This window comes from Ovis canadensis, chromosome 9 (genome assembly GCF_042477335.2).
Source record: "Ovis canadensis isolate MfBH-ARS-UI-01 breed Bighorn chromosome 9, ARS-UI_OviCan_v2, whole genome shotgun sequence".
Classification (NCBI taxonomy): Eukaryota; Metazoa; Chordata; class Mammalia; order Artiodactyla; family Bovidae; genus Ovis; species Ovis canadensis.
The window spans coordinates 23,476,032-23,493,522 of NC_091253.1; the positions used below are offsets into that span (position 1 = coordinate 23,476,032).

General features: G+C 57.3%; 1 protein-coding gene across 4 annotated transcripts in view; it reads left to right on the forward strand.

Moving 5' to 3' along the window:
- ARHGAP39 (Rho GTPase activating protein 39) overlaps positions 1-17,491 on the forward strand; it is a 53,926-nt gene that overhangs the window by 24,084 nt on the left and 12,351 nt on the right. For all 4 annotated transcript variants that reach the window (XM_069599581.1, XM_069599582.1, XM_069599584.1 and 1 more), the window contains 3 exons: positions 3,986-4,069; positions 12,068-13,424; positions 15,179-15,740. In XM_069599581.1, the coding sequence (XP_069455682.1) occupies positions 3,986-4,069; positions 12,068-13,424; positions 15,179-15,740 (2,003 nt within the window). The remainder of the gene's footprint in view (positions 1-3,985; positions 4,070-12,067; positions 13,425-15,178; positions 15,741-17,491) is intronic.

Below are 17,491 nucleotides of genomic sequence, written 5' to 3' on the forward strand. Positions count from 1 at the left end.
AGGAGCTTGGTTGGAGGTGGATTAGAATTGTGTTTAAACTGTGGGGCAGGTTGGGGGACTAGGCACCTTGCGTGTGTCATTTTCTCCCATTCACGAAGGTAGTACATTTTATACATTTTCCCCCAAAGACCTTGCATTTTTTTAAGGTTTATTTTTAGATACCATATAAAGTCGTATTGTACGATCATTACTGGTATTCAGGTACTACTTTTTAAAAATTAATTGTATTTATTTAATATATCTTTGACATTGCTGCACGGGCTTTTCTCTCATTCCGTTGAGCGGGGACTACTGTCTGGTTGTGGTGCGCAGGCTTTTCGTTGCCCAGCTTCTCTTGTGGGCACGGGCTCTGGAGCACGCGGGCTTTGGTAGTTGTGGAGCACGGGCTCAGTGGCTGCAGTCCCCGGCTCTGGAGCACAGGCTCAGTGGTTGTGGCGCAAGGGCTTAGTTGCCCCGTAGCACGTGGGATCTTCTCAGGCCAGGGATCGAACCCATGTTTCCTGTGTTAGCAGGTAGATTCTTTATCACTGAGCCACCAAGGAAGGCCCCAGATGTCATATTTATACGTCAGTTCTGTTTTTACTCTTGCTGAGCTCTTATTACAGTCGAGCACACTGTCTCCAGAGTTGCCTGTGACTCCACCAGCTGTCCGAAGCTGGCCGGTTCTCCCTGAGGAGGTGGGGCCAGGGAGGCAGGCAGGCCGATGGCCCCGCGACCCTGTGTGTCGGGCTGGGACATCCCTTTCTCTTATTAGGCTTCTCAGCATGAGTGGGTGGGGAATCCTATCCAGTATGTTTCTGTGTCTTGTGGGTTGAATTTGCCCCGTCCTGTTCTCAGCACCTGTGAATGTGACCTTGTGGAGACACAGGGCTGTTGTGGACACCGTTGGTTAAGCTGAGATGGGCCCTCCTGCGGTGGGCAAGCCTCTGGTCCCTCAGGACTGTTGTCCTTGCAAGAATACGGAGACACACAGGACGACGCCCTGCTGGCCGAGGCAGACAGTTTCTCTTCTCTGTTAGCTCTAGGGTTCTCTGTGTGTTTGTTAGGTCAGATCTGTTAATTGTTATCAGTTGAGTTCTTCACTAAGTTTTGATCTGCCGAGACACATGGATTCTGGGAGGTGAGTCCCCCCCTGGGTGGTGGGAGTGGTCTGTCCCTTCTTCCTGTCTCCCGCTGCTGCTGCGCTTCTGCGTGGAAGCTGTGGGTTGGCTCCAGGGAGGTTGGCAGTCAGGTGTTCCCAGCACGTTTCCCTGTGTCGTATTGCTGATGCTTTCTGCCTTGACTTGTGCTTGGGAACCGGGGTCAGCCACTTCCACATGGTTCATATTTGGCCCTGAACAGCTGTCCTTCTTGCGTGTGTTAGGTGTCTTCCTCCTCAGGAACCTCTAGGGTCTGGTCACCTTCACCTGTTCTAACACTTGGCCTTGGTGTGGTGGGATGGTTGTGGGGTGTTTTGGGGGGACCCCTGATGCAGCGGAGGATGTGGTGTCACCTCGGCTCCTCCAGGTCAGGCCCTTCCCGCCCCTTCCTCCTGTGCGTTCCCATGTGCCGCACGCATGCATTGCTGCCCAGCGTGTTCCTGGGTGCCCCCCCAGGATGCTGCATTCACCCCGCAGCCGGGGGAAGCCTGCACCCTGACTCTGCACCTGGGGCCCGTTGGGGGCCTGGGGCAAAGTGCTGGGCAGGCAGAGCCTCGGGTGTGAGGTGGCTGCTTCTGCAGACTTGCTCTTGCTCAGTGTGCAGGCGGCCTCACCCCACAGACCCCCTCACGCCTGCTGATGGTCCCTGGAGCCCTTGATTTTGATGCAAGCAAGTTTACTGTAATTTTTACCTTGTTTGTTTTTAATGTTTTGTTTAGAAAGTTCTTTCCTGGCCTTGGTCCAAAGGTATTTGCTTACGTGTCTTGTGTTAACTGTGGCCTGCATCCGCCCACACCACGTGCTGCCCTGTGCCCTGGCCACGCTGTCCATGTGCTCTCGGGCCATCACCTCTCAAGGAAACATTTCTGTCTCCCTTTGTATTTACGACCATCTTAGCTAATTGTGGGCATTCCTTCTACCATTCAAGGCCTGGAGTTCAAGCTCCTCAGAAAACCCAGGTGGCTTTGCATGCTTAGTAGACTAGTCCAGTGTGAACGTAATGTTTGTTTGCGCTGAGACACCAGAACATTCACGTGACTGGCTTTATTGCGCTGGTCTGGAACCAGTAGTGTAGCTCAGAAAGCGTGTCTCCTGTGTGGGAATGGGAATCTTGCTTCTTGTTCCAATTTCTGCAGCCTGAGAAAGAGAAGCTAAAGGAGCTTGATGCTGCTTGTGGCTCAGACATCCATTGCCATCAGAATGACTGTTGCAGTCTCAGCGTCTCATATAAGCACTGTTTGCCTTATAATTTTAGGTTGAATTCATTGAGAAACATTGTCAAATCTAAAAAATCCCCTCGCATTCAATGTTTGATGATAGTAGTTGAGTAGAATCTTTTCTCAAAGAGAAAATTTTAGTCTAGGCCATGAGTTTTTTAAACACTGCAGCAAAGCTGTCTTGTTTTCAAGCTTTTCCACTGCTGTGTAGTTGGTCAGGGTGGGATACTTCCCTTCAGTTCCTGACACAAACCTGTGGGACCACTGGTGACCGACTCCAGGAGGGTGGAGGATGCTGGCGGCCTGGGCGGCTGCCTCACAGCTCACGACGGGCTGCTGAGGGCCTGCCTGCTGCTGGGGCTCACCGTGCCCCCTCAGTGCCAGCCTGTGCCCTGTGCCGGCCCCCAGCGCGTGTTTTAAGCATGGTCAGTCGTGACAATCTCAGCTGCACTTGAGGCTGGACTGAATTAGGTGTTTCCTCATTTTCTTTGGTAGTAATTTCACCTGTAGTCATTCCACAGAGATGACTCGTGGAGGCCAGTTCCCCAGTCCTGTCAAGCTCAGCTCTGACTCCTTAGTGCAGTGACAGCGTGGAGAAGCGCCAGGAGCCCCGGCACCCCCCGGGCCCCACTGCCGAGCAGCTCTCAGTGTCCTCCCTTCTCCCCAGCACTGTCCGTGCTTCGAGGCTGCTGGCCTAAAGCAGGCTTGTTTCCTCTGGACACATGCCCTCAGCTGCCGTTGTCGGCATAGTTTGATACTTGTCATCCCTGAACAGCGTGGTTGCTCTCCTTGCTGGGCTAACAGATGAGCCACTGGGAAGCACACGTGGTGTGAAGGTCCCTTCTGTTTTCAGTGAAGTAATTCTGCTGCGACGAGATTCCCGTCTTGGCTCTGACCTCTGTGCACCTTGCGGCACTCCAGCGGGGCCGTGTGTCTGCCTGGCTCAGCGGCACAGAGCCTGCAGCCGCCAAAGGCAGAGCCGCCCAGGCCCCCGTCTGCGGCCGGCAGATCGGCCGTGCGGGGGCACTCAGGCTGCTGAGTTGTGACTGCACCCAGGACCTGTGGTGTGGTCACACAGGACTGTGTTCCCGTGACATGCTCCTGACAGACACTGGAATTTGAATTGCATGTAAATTTCACACACAAAAAAATTTCAGTGTATAAACCATTCATTCCCTACCTGCTGTACAAAGCCAGGCGCTGGAGCTGGATGAGGCCCACGGGCTGTATTCAGCTGCCCTCCAGCCTGAAGTGGAGTGCGGGCTCCCCCCATGGCCAGCCCAGGGGCCCTGGCGACCAGGCCCGAGCCCTTCTGTGCCCCACTCTGTGCCCCCTGGTCCCAGCCCAGCCTGTAGCCCAGCCCGGAGGCCACAGGCCAGAGCTCCAGCTCCTTGCTGGGCCTGGGGCTGTCCTGGGTGAGGACAGTGGGCTCCATCGGGGCATCGTGGCAGGGGGCAGTGAGGGTGCGAGAAACCCTGCCCAGGTGCAGGCAGGCCTGCAACAGGAGCTGTGGTGAGAACCAGAGGGCTGTGCTGTGTTCTGAGGCGTACGGCGTGCGGCGTGGACCCGGTGTGTCTCTAAGCAGTTGTACTTCGGTTTACGTCTCCTGTTCACTCTGCTGCATTTCAGCTCCTCACCGTCAGGAGTGCTCCTTGAGAAGGACTACGAGGTTTACCGGGACTACAGCGTGGACGGCCACCTTCTCCATTGCAGGTAGGCCCTGCCTCAGGCCCGTCCATCTCCTGGCCGGGGGTGGTTTTCCTGGCAGCTCTCGGGTGAGCTGGAGAAGGGTCTGGCCGAGCAGGAAGCGACCAGCTGGACGTGCAGAGCACACCAGGCCCTGCCCTGGCCCATGGGACACGAGGAGAAGCCGTTGGGCCACTGTGCGGTGTGGAGTACTGTTGTGTCCATGGTACTGGCCCTGGTGGGCCCCGTGGAGGTTCCTTAGTGTGTGGTCCCCCCAGAGCCCCAGGTGCATCGGAGTGCTTTCCAGGCCACATCGGGAAGACTGGTGCCCGCCAAGTGGGGCAGGGAGGCTGACCATCCTCGGGCCTGGCTTGGCCCTGCTGGGTGTTGGGGTTTCCCGATACAACGCTCGGGACCCTGGGCAAAGCAGCAGCAGGCTGAGCAGGGGCCTCCCCTGGGTTAGCTCGTGTGTCCAGGCTGGAGCAGGCACCTTGCCCGTAGCTGATGGGGGCCAGACGGGGTGCTGGGTCCCTGGACGGAGGTATTTGGAGCGTGAGGGGCCTTTGACAGTTTGCTCAGTTTAGATAATTGAGACTGGGTTTGTTGATACAGAGAGGATCTAAGCCTGCCTGGGCCAGCAGTGTGGCTGTGTCCACAGGCATCCTCACTGGTCACCGGGAAACTCGGGTTTGACTGGGGCTTGTGGGCACAGAGCTGATGTGGTCTCGTGGCCTGTGAGCAGGGCCCACGTCTGGGGCAGAGGCTTCCCTCCGAGGCAGTCCAGGTCCTGTTTCCTGCCGCTCTTCCAGGGCCCTGAGCATGGAGCAACGCTTCCCTGATGAGGCGCCTCCAGAAACAGGCAGGAGGCCGTGGAAGGGGGGTCTTTCCCCGGAGTGCCTCCTCCCCAGCAGAGCCGACAAGGAATTGGGGCTAAGAGAGAAGGCCGGGCCTCCTCCTGGGTCTGCGGGTGGTGGTGAGGGGCTGCGGGGGTTGTCCTGTGGGAGGGGAGGTGATCAGGGGCTGGGAGAGAAGGACAGGACTTTGGCTGGGCCTTGGGGCGCTGAGAGGCATCGGCTCTCCATGATCCAGGCCGTCTCTGGGCCGCTGGGGGTGTGTTTCCTGAAGCAGGCCGGCACCCGCCTTCCTGCTGCCCCGTGCCTGCCTCTGCCTTGGCTTCTGGAGTGCTCTGGGTCGGGAGAGCACCACCCCACCCTCCTATCTGGCTGCCACAGCCCTGCCCACATTTGCTGGGCGGTGGACCATGTGCAGTGTCTCCTGTGTGCCCCTGCTGAACCAAGGCTGTGATTTTCCACGTGTCCTGCTTTTAGTCCTCGTGAGAACTGGTGAGGACCAGGGTGGAAGTGGGAGGTGATGCCCCGCAGCCCAGGAACTACAGGCTGGAGTTCAGCCCCAGATCTCTCAGACTCCAGAGCTGATTCTCCAGGTCTGTGGGCACGCTGCCTGCCATCCTCTGCTCTGCTTGGCTGGTCTGTGCGGCTGGCCAGGAGCAGCCTCGGGCAAGCAGGGGCTGAATTCCCAAGGGGAGCCTGCCTCCCGAGCCCTGCTCACTCTCACCCTGGTTCTCTCAGTCTTGCCTTACCCACGGCCAACAGTTAGGACTCGCGGCTCAATCAGAGGACAGAGGCACAGGACCAGAGTGCACAACTGGTTTCTTAGGATGCCTGGGATTTCTACTTTCTGTGATGGTGGATTCACTTACCTGAGACCAGCCTGTACAAGAACAAAATAGACCAGATTTCCACAGGCATCAGAGATCCACAGAGGAGCCAAGACCTGTGGCCGTGGTCTGACAGCCGTTGCAGTCCAGAAGACATGATTCTGCCTCAGGAGCCTGAGAGGGGACAGAAAGGCTCTGAACAAGGCTGTGCACACAAGCTTGTTAACCTCAGCAAAATAAACCAATTCCTTAAAAGATACTGTCTGCCAAAACTCACAGAAGAAGAGATACACAATCTGAATAGGTCTATATCTGTTAAAAGAGATTGAATCAATAATTAATAATCTTCTAAAAAAGAGAGCAGAAGTTCTGAATGGGTTCACTGGTGAGTTCTACCAAACATACATGGGAGAAATTTTATGAGTTCTCTACAATCTCTTTCAGAAGATAAATGCAGAGAGAATACTTTCTTGTTCTGTGAAGCCAGTATTATTCTAATATCCAAATCAGAAAAACACGAGAAAACTACAGACCTGTCTCTCTCATGAACATAGATGTAAAAACCCTCAAAAAAAATGTTAGGAAATCAAATCTGCTGCTGAAATCAAATCTACCAGTGTATAAAAAGAATTATATATCATAACCAAGTGAGATTTATCCTAGGTATGCAAGGTTGGTTCAGCATTTGAGAGTCAATATAATCTATTACATCAGTAGGCCAAAGATGAAAAACCATAGCTCAGTTGGTAAAGAATCTGCCTGCAATGCAGGAGACCCCAGTTCGATTCCTGCGCAGGGGAGATCTGCTGGCAAAGGGATAGGCTACCCACTCCAGTATTTTTGGGCTTCCCTTGTGGCTCAGCTGGTAAAGAATCCACCTGCAATGTGGGAGACCTGAGTTCGATTCCTAGCTTGGGAAGATACCATGGAGAAGAGAAAGACTACCCACTCCAGTATTCTGGCCTGGAGAATTCCATGGACTGTACAGTCCATGGGGTCGCAAAGAGTTGGACATGACTGAGCGACTTTCACTTTCACTTATGATCGTATCAACAGTTGCAAAAAAAGCATGTGGTAAAATCCAACAGCCAATCTCAATTTAAAAACAAGCTCGGTAAAGTAGGAATATGTGTGTGCTTAATCGCTTCAGTCCTGTCTGACTCTTTGCAACCTCATGGACTGTAGCCCATGAGGCTCCTCTGTCCGTGGGATTCTCTAGGCAAGAACGTTGGAGTGGGTTGCCATGCCCTTCTCCAGGGGATCTTCCCAACCCAGGGATCAAATCTGTGTCTCTTACATCTACATTGGCAGGCGGGTGCTTTATCATTAGTGCCACCCAAAAAGAGAGGAACTCCCTTAACTTAATGAAGAATATCTACAAAGAATTTACAGCTAACGTCATACGTAGTAGTGAGGCTCAAAGCTTTTCCACTGAGATCAGAAGCAAGACAAGGGTTTCCCTTCTGACCCCTGGTGCTCAGCATCATATCGGAGCTCTTTGCTAATGCGGTAACACAAGGAAAGGAAATACAGAGAATACAGGTTGGGGGGGAAAACATAAAACTGTCTTTGCTTGCAGATGACTTGATCACCTATGTAAAACATCTTAAAGAATTGGCAAACTCCTAGAACTAAGTGGTTGTAGCTAGGTAGTAAGATAACAAGTTAAATATGCAAAAGTCCATTGCTTTCATGTATACTAGCAATGAACAAGTGGAATATGAAGTTAGAAACAGTAGCATTTACATTAGTATCACCCAGAATGAAATACTTAGGTGTAAATGTAACAAAATATGTACAAAATCAGTATAAGGAAAACTATAAAATTCTGGTGAAAGAGATCACAGAAGAACTAAACAAGTGGAGGAAGGACTCTGCTCTTTCCAACTTGACCTACAGATTCCATGCAGTCTCAGTCAGAATCCCAGCAGATGGTATTGTGGATATTGACAAAGCGATAATAATGTGTGTGTGCTTAATCGCTTCAGTCCTGTCTGACTCTGCAGCGTCGTGGACTGTAGCCCATGAGGCTCCTCTGTCCATGGGATTCTCTAGGCAAGAACGTTGGAGTGGAGGCAGAAGACCTAGGACAGCCAACACAATAATTTTCAAGGAGGACAAAGTTGGAGGAATACTACTACTTGAGTCCCAAGACGCACTATAACACTGTTGTAAGCAAGACAGGGTTGTATTGGTAAAGAATAGACACATTAATGGAATAGAATGGAGAGACAACCAATAGACCACCATAAATATCATCAGCTGACCTTTGATGAAGGGGTAAAAGCAATGCAGTGGAGCCAGGATGGTCTCTTAAGAGACGTTGCTGGAACACCTGGACGTCCACACGCAAGAGGGTGAATCTGGACGTGGACCTTACACCCTTCATGGAAATTAACTCAAGATAGATCACAGACCTGAATGGGAATACAAAACTATCTCCTGGAAGGTAACAGAGGAGAAAACCCAGGTTACCTTGGGTTTGGCAATGACTTTTTAGGTATAACATTAAAGGCATGATTCATGAAAGAAACAATTGATAAGCTGGACTGTGTTAAAATTAAAAATTTCTGCTCTGCAAAAGACGAACTAGGAGAAAATGTTTGCAATAGACACGAATGATAAAGGACTGTAATCTGAAATATACAAAAAATTCTTAAGATGGAACAGTAAGAAAACAACCTGCTTTTAAAAGAGCTGAACAGACACCTCAGCAAAGAACCTATACTGTTGTCACAGAAAGCCTGTGAAAGATGCTCAGCATCACCTGTCAGCAGGAAACGCAAAGTAAAACAAGAGTGAGATACCTCTGCAGGCCTATTAGAGGAGCCAGAAGGTGAGCACTCTGACACCAGGTGCTGGCGAGGGTCGGAGCAAGGGAACCCGTGGTCAGTGCTGGTGGGAGCACAGGAGGCTGCAGCTGCTAAGACTGAACACAGGGACTTCCCTGGGGTCCAGTGGTTAAGAATCCTCCCTTCCAAGGCAAGGGGAATCGGGTTCAGTGTCTGGTTGGAAAACTAACATTCCACATACCACAGAGCAACTAAGCCCTTGCATCCCAAGTACTGAGCCCGTGCACCACAGCTGCTGAGCCCACGTGCCACAACTGCTGAGCCTGTGTGCCATGACTGGAGAGATGCCTTTGCACTGCAGGGAAAGTGCCAGCATGATGCAATGCAGATTTCATGTACTGCGACTAAGACCTGACTCGGCCATAAATAATAAATACATTCTTTTAAAAACCTGAATATACTCTAAATGATTTGGCAGTACTGCTCCTTGGTATTTACCGAAAGGAGTTTGACATTTTATGTTCATATCAAATCCTGCACACAGATGTTTTTAGCATCTTTATTCATAGTTGCCAAAGCAAGATGTCCTTCAGTAGGTGAATGGAGAAGTAAACTGTGGTCCATCCAGACAATGGCTGATACAACACTAAAAAGAAGTGAGCTGTCAGCCGTGAAGAGTCACAGAGGAGCTTAAATACGTGTCACAAAGCGAAGACACCAGCCTGAGAGCCTGCACACTGCGTGATTCCACCCCGACATTCTGGAATCAGAGTGTGTAGGTTTTCAGATTGCCTTCTTTGGAGGCCAAAGATTTGCTCCTTGATTTGGCTTCAGATTTGCCTCCTATGGAGACAGTGAAAAGATCAGTGGTTGCCGGGGATTTGGGGAGGGGGATGAACAGACAGAGCATGTGGGTTTGGGGGGCAAAGAAAATGCTCTGTACGACACTACAGTGGTGGATATGTGTCTCTACATTTATGCAAACCCACAGAATGTACAACAGTTAGTGTGAGCCCTAATATCAACCAAGAATTTTGGTTGATTATAATGTGTCAGTGCTGGTCCAGCGGTTGATAACAGATGTTCTGTTTCTTGCGAAATGCTGATAATTGGGGAAGCTTTGTGTGAGTAGGTGCAGGGGGTATGTGGGAAATGTACATTTTTTTCTGCTTGGTTTTGCTGTGAACCTCAAAGTACTGTTTTAAAAAAAATGTTAAATATCAATAGATATTCTAGAACTGAAAACCGTATAATAAAACTAAGAACTCAGTAGATGGGTTCTTAAAAGGTTAGTAAATTAGACGGTAGATCAGAAAAAAGCATACAGTGCAGAGAGGCCAGGGGATGGAAAGCGCAGGACACAGCCTGAAACTTTGTGGAGCTCAGTGCAGAGGACAGCATCTGACTCCCAGAGAAGGAGAGAGGAAACGGGATGGAAGTAATATTTTTAAAGATATGGTCAGGCGTTTCCAGAAATCATAAAATATGTCAGAGGGCAGACTGAAGAAGTGCTATGAAGCAGAGACACTGACGCAAAGTTTCCAGATGTAGAATGACACGTAGAAAGTGAGAGTCGCTCAGTCGTGTCCGACTCTTTGTGACCCCGTGGACTATACAGTCCATGGAATTCTCCAGGCCAGAATACTTTGCCCTCTCCAGGGGATCTCCCCACCCCAGGGATCGAACCCAGGTCTTCCTCATTGCAGGTGTATTCTTAGAAGGAAATTTTTAAAGCAGCTGGGAGTTTCTTGAGGGGGCAGGCAGAAGCGGGGAGCCTCGCGCACTGCTCCGGACCTCTTGGTCTGCCCTGTCGTGGCTGATACAGCCGTGGGACATGGGGCTGACTGTTAGTTGGTGGGCACGGTGTGTGATCGAGTCACTGTATCGCCAGGGGCAGTGCTTCCGTGTTGTCATCAGGCAAGTGAGACACAGAAGAGCCTGAACGCCCCCAGTGCCCCCTGCTAGGTGGAGGGGCCAGGATCTGGGCACACAACTCCCCGGGGCCACGGGTGCCCTTAGGGACGGGGAGCGGTTTTACCATCTCGGTCCAGGTGCGGAGTGCTGAGTGTGGCAGTGGGTGGTGCCAGCAGGGCAGTCAGCCCTTCTGGACTCCGGGGGCCTGTGGTTGGAGTCCAGGCCCTGAGAGGTGCTGTGCTGCGGGATGATTGGCTGTGCTACGGGAGTGGGGCAGGTGCTGAGCCCAGGATTCCAAAGCCACAGAGGCCTCTGGGAGGCCCCCGGCGCTTCCGTCCAGGAGTGCTTCTGTGCCTGGTTCTGGCCTGAGACCAGAGCAGAGCCTCTCACAGGGGCCCTGGAGGAGCGTCCCCATGGGCAGCAGCAGGAGAACCCCCGGAGGGCTGCCGGGCTGACCCAGGAAGTGTGTGAGGAGGGCTCCCAGGCCAGGGGGCCAGCTGCTCCAGGCTGCACGACCTGGGGTCAGGGCCTCAGCAGTGAAAGGTTCACAGCTCATCACAGCACCCGGCAGTACCAGGCCCCACAAGCCTGCCTCACACACCCGTGAGGTCAAGGGGGCTGGTCGTGGGTCCAGGCTGGCGGAGGGGTCAGATTTCCACCCCACCCCGGGAAACTGCCCCCACCAGACTCTTCTCAGGTAACCTGTTCCCTCCAGGACTCCCCCCAGGACACCCCCAGGTAACCTCCCCCCAGGTAACCTTCTCCCCTTAGGACCCCCCCAGGTAACCTGCTCCCCCCAGGAACCCCCCCCAGGTAACCTGCTACCCCCACGACCCCTCTCCAGGTAACCTGCTCCCCCCAGGGCTCCCTCCAGGTAACCTGACCCCCCCAGGACCCTCCCAGGTAACCTCCCTCTAGGTAACCTGCTCTCCCCAGGACCCCCCCAGGTAACCTCCCTCTAGGTAACCTGCTCCCCCCAGGACTGCCCCCCCCACATAACCTACTCCCCCCATGACCCCCCTCCAGGTAACCTGCTCCCCCCAGGGCTCCCTCCAGGTAACCTGACCCCCCTAGGACCCTCCCAGGTAACCTCCCTCTAGGTAACCTGCCCCCCTCAGGATCCCCCCCAGGTAACCTGCTCCCCCCAGGACCCCCCAGGTAACCTTCTACCCCCCAGGACCGCCCCCCATTTAACATGCTCCCCCCAGGAACCCCCCCCCCAGGTAACCTGTTCCCCCCGGGAGCCCCCTAGGTAACCTGCTACCCCCAAGACCCCCCTCCAGGTAACCTGCTCCCCCCAGGTAACCTGCCCCCAGGACCCCCCCCAGGTAGCCTGCCCCCAGGACCGCCCCTCAGGTAACCTGCCCCCTGGCCAACTCCCCAGGTAACCTGCTCCCCCCAGGATCCCCCCAGGTAACCTCCCCCAGAACTCCCCCCAGGTAACCTGCTCTCCCTAGGACGGCCCCCCACATAACCTCCCCCAGGACCCTGCCAGGTAACCTGCCCCCAGGATTCCGCCCCTCCCCTCTGTAATCTGCTCCCCCCAGGGCTCCCTCCAGGTCACCTGCCCCCTGGCCAACTCCCCAGGTAACCTGCCCCCCCAGGACCTTCTCAGGTAACCTGCTCCCCACCCCCTACCAGGACCTCCTCTCTCCGCTGGAACTCGGGCACCAAGGAGCGCATGCTCATCAAAGTTGCCGACAGGGAGCCCAGCTTCCTCTCCCCCCAGGGCAATGGCTACGCTCTGGACAGCCAGCCTGGGGGTCGCTCCCGCAGACCCTCCGGAGGACAGCACTCGCCCAGCCTGCAGACCTTTACCCCTGACGCGGACAGCCCCGTCTTCTTTCCGGAGCGGAGGCCATCGCCTTTCCCGAAGAGGGCTGAGCTAGGGAGCTGCTCCCCACTGCTGGCCCAGCCCCGCCGGCCCACCGGAGACTCGCAGCCTTCCTCACCGCGCTACGCCTACGAGCCCCCCCTCTATGAGGAGCCCCCTGTGGAATACCAGGCCCCGCTCTATGACGAACCCCCCATGGATGTACAGTTTGAGGCCAGCTCGCCCCGGCGGTCTCCTGGCCGCAAGCCACCCAAGCCAGCCTCCGTGTCACCCTACCAGCAGCTGGTGCTTACCAGGCAGAAGTGCCCCGAGCGCTACCTGAGCCTGGAGTACAGCCCTGCCGGCAAGGAGTACGTGCGGCAGCTGGTGTACGTGGAGCAGGCCAGCTCCAGCCCCAAGCTGCGGGCAGGCCCGCGGCACAAGTACACGCCTCACCCGGGGGGCGGCTCGCTGTCCCTGCAGCCCAGCCCCTGCCTGCTGCGTGACCAGCGCCTGGGGGCCACATCCTCGCTGGGGGTCGTGTCTGGGGACTACAGCAGCATGGAGGGGCCTGAGCTGCGGCCCGCCCCGCCGCCCACACCCCTGCCCCAGGCCCAGGATGATGCCATGTCCTGGTCTAGCCAGCAGGACACCATGTCTTCGACAGGCTACTCTCCCGGCACGCGCAAGAGGAAGAGCAGGAACCCCTCCGTGTGCCATGCTCCCAGTGCCCCACCCGCCGAGGGCCCCGGGGACTGTGACCCGCTGGGCCAGCAGCCCCTGACAGAGGAGCGGCCTCTGTGTGGACCTGGCCTGACGCCCATGAAGCGCACAGAGGGGGAGGTGGGGGACGGGGAGGGCCCCCGGGGCCCGACTGAGCCCTTCCTGGCACAGGCCCGGCTGGCCTGGGAGGCACAGCAAGCCCACCTGCACATGAAGCAGAGGGGCAGCTGGGACTCCCAGCAGGACGGCTCAGGCTATGAGAGTGATGGGGCCGTGCCGCTGCCCATGCCCGGGCCTGTGGTGCGTGCCTTCAGTGAGGATGAGGCCCTGGCCCAGCAGGAGAGCAAGCACTGGCAGAGGGGTGCCTTGGACAGGCTCGCCTTCCCGCAGGTTCTGCTCGAGAAGAGCGTCTCCGTGCAGACCAGCCTGGCCTCCCCGGAGCCCTACCTGCACCCCTCTCAGGTAGGCGCTCACAGGCGGGTCCTGGGCAGGGGTGGGGCAGGTCAGCACCCCGAGACATGGTATGGCCTCATAGTTCCTGGTGGGCCTGAGGACAGACGGCAGATGGCCGCCGGGTCTCCACCAGCACAGAGGTCTCTCACCTCGGCTCCTGGGGAGGCCCAGCCAGTGCTGCCTGGTCACCAGGGGGCCAAAGGCACGTCCTGATTCCAGGACGCAGAGGCAGCCACCCGCCCTCTGCTCCCCAAGCCTCTGCCTCCCACCTGTGAACAGGCACAGTGAGAAGCTGTGCAGGTGAGTGCCGGACCCTCCTTGGTGGCCAGAGACTCCTGGGGCCAGGCTCCTTAGGTGCACCCCCAGCCCTGTGCAGAAGGCATGCCATGCCCACAAACCAGGACGTCTTAGGTGGCTAGCATCCCCTGGGGCAGGGCCACCTTAGTGCACTCCAGATTGGAGCGTTCAGAGCAGCATTTCTGTCTGTGGCTTGTAACACAAGCGGGCATCAGGACAGACGGGCAGGGCAGGGGCGGGTGGTGGGTGGAGTGTGGGCAGCTGCGTCCTGCAGCACCCTGCTCCCAGCCTGATCTGGATGGAAGGACACGTGGGCTCCAAGGGCCTGACTGAGGTCCATGCCGGGTGCTGCCGGGGGAGGTGGCTCCATGCCCCAGGGGTTGGGAAGGCCATGCAGGTATGGGCACAACCTGCCAGGAGCCCCCTGAGAGTACAGACTGAGTGCGCTATGCAGAGTGGGGAGGGACCAGGGGCATCCCCCCTGCCTCTGATGCCTGGGAATCCTTGTGTCTTTGCTGGGGAGAGGGGTGCGGCAGTGGCGGCCCAGAGAAGGTTGTGTTCCTCTGTCAAGCACGGTTGGTGTCTGGGGCTTTCTGTGTCCTTGAGGGGCTGCCCTTCCCACTTGAACCAGCAGAAGCCACAGCGCCCTCCCCCTTGCCCACCCTCATGCACGGTCGGCCCCCTGCCTGGGCGGCCATATGAGTCCGGGATGCAGTGTCCTGTGGGCTGCGCGAGCACCTCACACTCCCAGACTGTGCTGGCCCCCGGCCCTCGGTCTCTGGACCAGGGTGGGCACCTCCTGGAGGCCGAGCCCCCAGGGAAAGGTTGGTCTTCTCAGCCTCATGAGGCACTTAGACCAGGGTGAGGAGGGCGGACCATGGGCGGGTGGGCAGACGGGTGAAGCGGGTGGACGGGTGAGGTGGGCAGATGGGTGAGATGAGCAGACGGATGAGGAGGGCGGACATGGACTGAGGTGGGCAGATGGGTGAGATGAGCAGACGGGTGAGGAGGGCGGACATGGACTGAGGCGGGTGGACATGGACTGAGGCGGGCAGATGGGTGAGGTGGGCAGGCGAGTGAGGAGGGCGGACGTGGACTGAGGTGGGCAGACAGGGTGAGGCGGGTGGACGTGGACTGAGGCGGGCAGACGGGTGAGGCGGGCGGACAGGGGTGAGGTGGGCAAATGGGGGTGAGGAGGGCGGACATGGATTGAGGCTTGCAGACGGGCGAGGAGGGTGGACCTGGGGCGAGGTGGGCAGACAGGAGTGAGGAAGGTGGGCAGATAGGAGTGAGGAAGGTGGGCGGACAGGGGTGAGGAGGGCGGGCATGGACTGAAGTGGGCAGACCGGGGTGAGGTGGGCAGATCTGAGTCCCAGGCCTCTCTCCTCTAGCAGCGTTGGGGCCTGTGTGGGGTGGGGGCCACACCTCTCCACTGGCTGGCTCATGTGGGCCCCTCTGTCCCCCAGTCTGAGGACCTTGGCACCTGTGCCCAGTTTGAGAGCAGCCGGCAGGCCCGGAGTGTGATGCCCAGCGCCAGCTGCGTGTTCCCCACCTTCACGCTCCGCAAGCCATCCTCGGAGACAGATATCGAGAACTGGGCCTCCAAGCACTTCAACACCCACACACAGGGCCTCTTCCGACGGAAGGTGTCCATCGCCAACATGCTGGCCTGGAGCAGTGAGTCCATCAAGAAGCCCATGATCGTGACCAGCGACCGCCACGTGAAGAAAGAGGCCTGTGAGGTCTTCAAGTTGATTCAGATGTACATGGGCGACCGGCGCGCCAAGGCAGACCCACTGCACGTGGCCCTGGAGATCGCCACCAAAGGCTGGAGCGTGCAGGGCCTGCGGGACGAGCTCTACATCCAGCTGTGCCGGCAGACCACCGAGAACTTTCGCCTCGAGAGCCTGGCCCGTGGCTGGGAGCTCATGGCCATCTGCCTGGCCTTCTTCCCACCCACGCCCAAGTTCCACTCCTACCTGGAGGGCTACATCTACCGGCACATGGACCCTGTCAATGACACCAAAGGTAAGAACGGCCCAGGCAGGCACTGGCTCTGTCATTGGCTCAGGGGCGGCTGCGGCAGGGCCCCTGCCTGGGCTCAGTGCTGGACCCGCGGGCAGCTGGCGCACAGAGGCACCGCCTCTCAAGGGCACACTCTTGGCCTCTGCAGAGACACAGGGTCCTCAGGGAGCCCCTCTCAGCACGGAGGCCCTGAGGAGAGCCGTGGCAGGCGTGCCGCCGTCCCGGCCACTGGCTGAGAGATGCAGCTGCATGTCGCACCCGCATCCCCACCAGCCAGCGTCCGCTACCTCCGAGGCCCCACCCCAGTGGCCCTGCCTGATGAAGGCACTTACTGCATTCACCCCGGCCGGGCTCACGGCTGTACCTCAAGGCCATTTCAGAAGGGCTTCTGAGAGCAGCAAGGAGCTGGGCACTTGGCCCAGCACCAGGTCTGAGGTGACCAGTAGGCTGTTGTGGTGCTGTGAGCTGAGATGGCCCTGAGCTGCATCAGGGGTCAGAGGTTGGGACTGTCACAGCCAGTAACCTGCTGATGGCTGCCTGGGGCTGAGTGCAGGCTGCGTCTGGAGGCCATGTGTCAGGTCTGTGTGGCCCTGACCTGACCCACGTGGGGAGGACGCTGGGCCACAGTCCTGCCAGCCAGGTGGTGCACATCCCAGGCCTGGGCCAGTGCCAGGGTGGGGCTGTGGGAGCACCTGCCCGTGCAGCGGCCGTCAGCCAGCCTGTGCTCCTGAGTGTCTTCTGTGCTGTAGGTGGCTTGGGGGAAGTGGCCGCCTGGCCTGACCGGGGCCTTGTTCCTGCCCAGGTGTGGGTGCCGAGGCATGTGCACACAGTGGGGAGGGCTGCAGGCAGTGTGGGTCCTGGGAGGCGCATCAAGCACAGGGGCCGTCCAGCACGCCAGCCGTTTGGAAGCACATCTCGGAAGCCTTGACATTTTCACTCAGGCGTGTACCTTTGGAAGCACAATCCCTGAACACCACAGAGAGGTCTCCCCAGGTTGCTCTCGGGGTGAGGTAGGCAGCCTGGGTCTGTCTCTCTCCTCTCAGACCTTCCCAGGCGCAGGTGGGCCCTCAGTAGCTTCATGGTTCACCTCAGCCTCCTCCAAAAAGGACTTGAAATGTCCCTGCTGTGAGCTGGAGGTTTGGAAATGTGTTTCCACCGCTTAACACGCAGCCCGCGGGGCTCCAGCAGTGCTGCTGAGTGATAGGTGAGTGAGTGGTGGACGGAGGCCAGAGGCTCCAGGCCGGCCCCTCTCTCACCGGGGCACTTGTGCAGAGCCAGACACTGTCCAGCAGGACACTGCCACTGGCTCCAAGGTCAGTGAGCCTCCGGCCTGACGTCTGTGCTGTGGGAGCCAGGCGGAATCGAGGCTCAGCCTGGCAGCCATGCTTTCCCAGCCCCAGTGGTCTCTGTCCACAGACCACACTGGGTCTGTGTGGTTCTGCCAGCTGGGTCCTGTGTCTGGGCTGTGGGGTCTGGTCTTACATTAGTGGCACAGGGTTGCTCTCCTGTCAGAGCCCTGTCTCCAGCTGTGAGACCCACTCCTGGGTGAGCAGCTGCTGCTCGTCACCAGCCCAGAAGAACGGCCTCGAGAGAATGTGGGTGCTGGCCGCTGGTCAGGAAGACAGGCCCCCTCAGCCCAGGGGGACGAGCCTGTGCCTGGAAGGACATGCAGTCTGTCCCAGGAGCAGCGGTGAGGGCAGACCTGAGCTGGTTCCCACGCGCGGGGTCTCACCCCGCTGCTCCCTGCCTTGTCC